The sequence below is a fragment of the Mus caroli genome, chromosome 11 (assembly GCF_900094665.2).
Source record: "Mus caroli chromosome 11, CAROLI_EIJ_v1.1, whole genome shotgun sequence".
NCBI classification, from domain to species: Eukaryota; Metazoa; Chordata; class Mammalia; order Rodentia; family Muridae; genus Mus; species Mus caroli.
Window position 1 is genome coordinate 65,218,662 of NC_034580.1, and position 3,545 is coordinate 65,222,206.

General features: G+C 48.2%; 2 protein-coding genes across 5 annotated transcripts in view; one reads left to right on the top strand and one right to left on the bottom strand.

Moving 5' to 3' along the window:
* The window catches only part of Med11 (mediator complex subunit 11), a 1,912-nt gene extending 1,133 nt beyond the window's left edge, over positions 1-779 (top strand). The window contains exon 3 of the mRNA XM_021177847.2: positions 152-779. Coding sequence (XP_021033506.1) covers positions 152-289 — 138 coding nt within the window. The 3' untranslated portion in view covers positions 290-779. The remainder of the gene's footprint in view (positions 1-151) is intronic.
* A 522-nt stretch (positions 780-1,301) lies between these two features.
* Cxcl16 (C-X-C motif chemokine ligand 16) overlaps positions 1,302-3,545 on the bottom strand; it is a 6,403-nt gene continuing 4,159 nt past the window's right edge. The window contains exons 4-6 of one of the 4 annotated variants that reach the window (XM_021176490.2): positions 3,025-3,432; positions 2,350-2,813; positions 1,302-2,253 (exon numbers count right to left, since the gene is read on the bottom strand). In XM_021176490.2, the coding sequence (XP_021032149.1) occupies positions 2,773-2,813; positions 3,025-3,432 (449 nt within the window). In that variant the 3' untranslated portion in view covers positions 1,302-2,253; positions 2,350-2,772. The other 3 variants (XM_021176493.2, XM_021176492.2, XM_021176491.2) reach the window with 3 other exon arrangements.

The window sequence follows — 3,545 nt, forward strand, 5'->3', positions numbered from 1 at the left end:
TTTTTTTTTTTTTTTTTTTCCCTTAGAACACTGAGTTACCAGTCAGCTAATGTAGATCAAACTTGGGAAAGATGTGAGACCAGAGAAATAATACTGCCTGGTTGTGGGTGGTGAAGAGAGGCAGTACCCCATTGATTGATCTGTCTTGTAGGTGGCCACAGGGCAGCCGCATGAGGGCTCCAGCTACTCTTCCAGGAAGGACTGTCAAATGGCTCTAAAGCGAGTAGACTACGCCCGCCTCAAGATTAGTGATGTGGCAAGAACCTGTGAGCAGATGCTGGAGAACTGAGTTCGGATGATCCAGTGTGTGCCCTGCACCAGAGACCGGTAGGATGGGGAGCAGTGCATTATACACGTGCCCTACTGGTCAGGGCAGACGAGGACCACAAGGCAGAAAGGAGAACTGGAGAATCCAAAGCCCCAGTGTACACACATCTCTTCTGGCTCCTCCAGCAAGACGGCCCTGTTTTCCACTATGCAAGATCAGGCAGAGGTCAGAGGTCAACTCCCAACCCACTTCCTCATGTGCACCCTGCCCTGGAGTTTCAGAAGACTTGGCCCAATAAAAATAAATGTGTTCTTATAAGCACGCCCGGTGGCTCACACCTGTAGCCCTGGTACTTGGGAAGTAGAGGTGGGAAGATTGCTATAGTTTGAGGCCAACCTGGGCTAAGTACATAGAGGGACCCTCCTTCAAAAAGAGACATTAAGTTCCTCATTGGAAGAAACAAAACAGGAACTACGTATTTTAATAATAAAAGCTGTAACTTTTTTATAAAGCTAAGAGTCTCTGTCTGCCTCTCTCTCTCTCTCTCTCTCTCTCTCTCTCATATATGAGGCTCCAAGAGACTGAGGACTCGAGTCCTGTCTATACAGCATCAGCCCAGTCTATACAGCATTAGCGTGGTGGCTGCGAGGAGGGGAGTGAGAAAGCCCAGGCTTCAGTGTGGGGTTGGAGAACAGCTGATGGAGTCTCAAGAGAGACTTGTGGCCAGGGGGCACCATCAGCAGTTCTGAAGGGACAAAGACCCAGAGTCTGCAGAAGTCACTAATTCTAAAAAAAAATTTGCCAAGATTTATTTTATGTGTATGAACAATGGTTTTGTCGTTGTATGTATATGTGCACCACGTATATAAATGGTGTCTGTGGAGGTCAGAGGGGGTTGTCAAATCCCCAGGAACCGGAGTTGCGGATAGTTGTGGGCCACCATGTGAGTCCTTTAGAGTCCCGAACAATATCTCAAACCTGTTGACTTATCTCTCCAGCCCTCAGCCAATTGGTCTAAAAGTAATCTTTAGTATTACAGTTAAAAACAGGATTTGTCCAGTTTATTGTTACACTATGCAAAAAGCAGACACTTTTTAAAATTGATCTGGTAGTGGGAGGGTTGAACCTAGAACTTTATACATGCTAAGCAGGCACTGTACCTTGGGACTGCACTTTTGGACCACATATTTGAGAGTGTTACATTTTATTAGAGGTGGGGGAAGGCTAAGGGCAGAGGGGCTATTCATATATTATTAGTTGTAAAGAGTGTTCCCGAAGGGCAGTCCTTTAATCCCAACACTGCAGAGGCAGGCAGATCTTTCTGAGTTTTAGGACTGTCAGGGCTGAATAGTGAAACCCTGTCTTTAAAAAAAAAAAGTGTTTAGCGACTGTAATCCTAGCACTATGGAAAGTGGAGGCAGGAGACCTAGGGATACGTAGTCAATACACAAGGAAGGCAGGAGACCTGGGGATACGTAGTCATATACACAGGGAAGGCAGGAGACCTGGGGATACATAGTCATATACACAGGGAAGGCTGGAGACCTAGGGATACGTAGTCATATACATAGGGAAGGCTGGAGACCTAGGGATACGTAGTCATATACATAGGGAAGGCTGGAGACCTAGGGATACGTAGTCATATACATGGGGAAGGCAAGAGACCTGGGGATACATAGTCATATACATAGGGAAGGCAGGAGACCTAGGGATACATAGTCATATACGTAGGGAAGGCAGGAGACCTGGGGATACGTAGTCATATACATAGGGAAGGCAGGAGACCTGGGGATACGTAGTCATATACATAGGGAAGGCAGAAGACCTGGGGATACGTAGTCATATACATAGGGAAGGCAGGAGACCTGGGGATACGTGGTCATATGCATAGGAAAGGCAGGAGACCTGGGGATACGTAGTCATATACACAGGGAAGGCAGGAGACCTGGGGATACATGGTCATATGCATAGGAAAGGCAGGAGACCTGGGGATACNGAGACCTGGGGATACGTAGTCATATACACAGGGAAGGCAGGAGACCTGGGGATACATGGTCATATGCATAGGAAAGGCAGGAGACCTGGGGATACATAGTCATATACATAGGGAAGGCAGGAGATCTGAGGATACATAGTCATATACATAGGGAAGGCAGGAGACCTAGGGATACGTAGTCATATACATAGGGAATTTGAGGCTGGCTTGGACTAAGTAACATCCTAGCTAAACAAAATAAAACCCTGGAAATCCATACCTTTTTTATGAATGTGAATGGGGGCAGATGTGGTAGCATATGTCTTTAATCGCAGAATCTAGGAGGTAGAGGCAAAGGGTCAGTAGGTCAAAGCTGACCTAGGTTCCATATGGGTACTTTGTCTCAAGACAGCATGAGAAAGAGTGAGCTCAGGTTCCGTTCACTGATGGAGACGAGCCTGCTGCCCTGGCTGCCACCTCTCCCATGTCATCATCCATCTCTCAGGAGCTTCCACTCTTGCTGCAGGCACTAGGGTCTTGGTTCAACAGGTGTGTACCAGAGCTGCAAACCTGGAAAGGGTAAAGACATTGGGAGATGATCTCTGAGATGAAGGAGACTCGAGGCAGGACAGGAGCTGAATTGGGGAATCACATTCCTAGACGTTAATTAACATTAAGGCCTAGTCCATTCTGGCTGATTCCTCCCTCACAAACGACAGAGCTGACAGCCTCCCAGGAAGGCTCTGGGTTGGTGGAGGTGAGGGTTAAGAGTCCTGGATACCTGCAGAGTTCTTCTGTGTCACTCTCCTGTTGCACAGCACATAGGCCATGGCTGCAGTGAGGAAGAAGACAATGGCCAGGAGGGATAGCACCGGTACCCAAGCTGGTGTGCTAGCTCCAGCTCCTGGTGCTTCTTGCTGTTTGTCATCTTGCTGTTTCTCATTTGCCTCAGCCTCAGGCCTAGCTTCCAGACCATAGCCTGAAGGGAGAATGGTCATCTCCCAGGGTTGGGTGTGCTCTTTGTTTAAGGACAGTGCTCCCGATGGAAGAGTGGAGTGCTGAGTGCTCTGACTATGTGCAGGAGTGCTCGTGTCCGGAGGTGTCCCCTCTGTGGCCTCAGGGGTCTGGGTACTGGCTTGAGGCAAATGTTTTTGGTGGTGAAAACTCTTCCCATGACCAGTTCCACACTCTGGAGAGAAAACAAAAGATCAGTTACTAGAATGGCTGTAGAACTATCTTCCTCCTGTATCTTCAAGGTATGGCTCTCCCTCTCCCTCTCCCTCTCCCTCTCCCTCTCCCTCT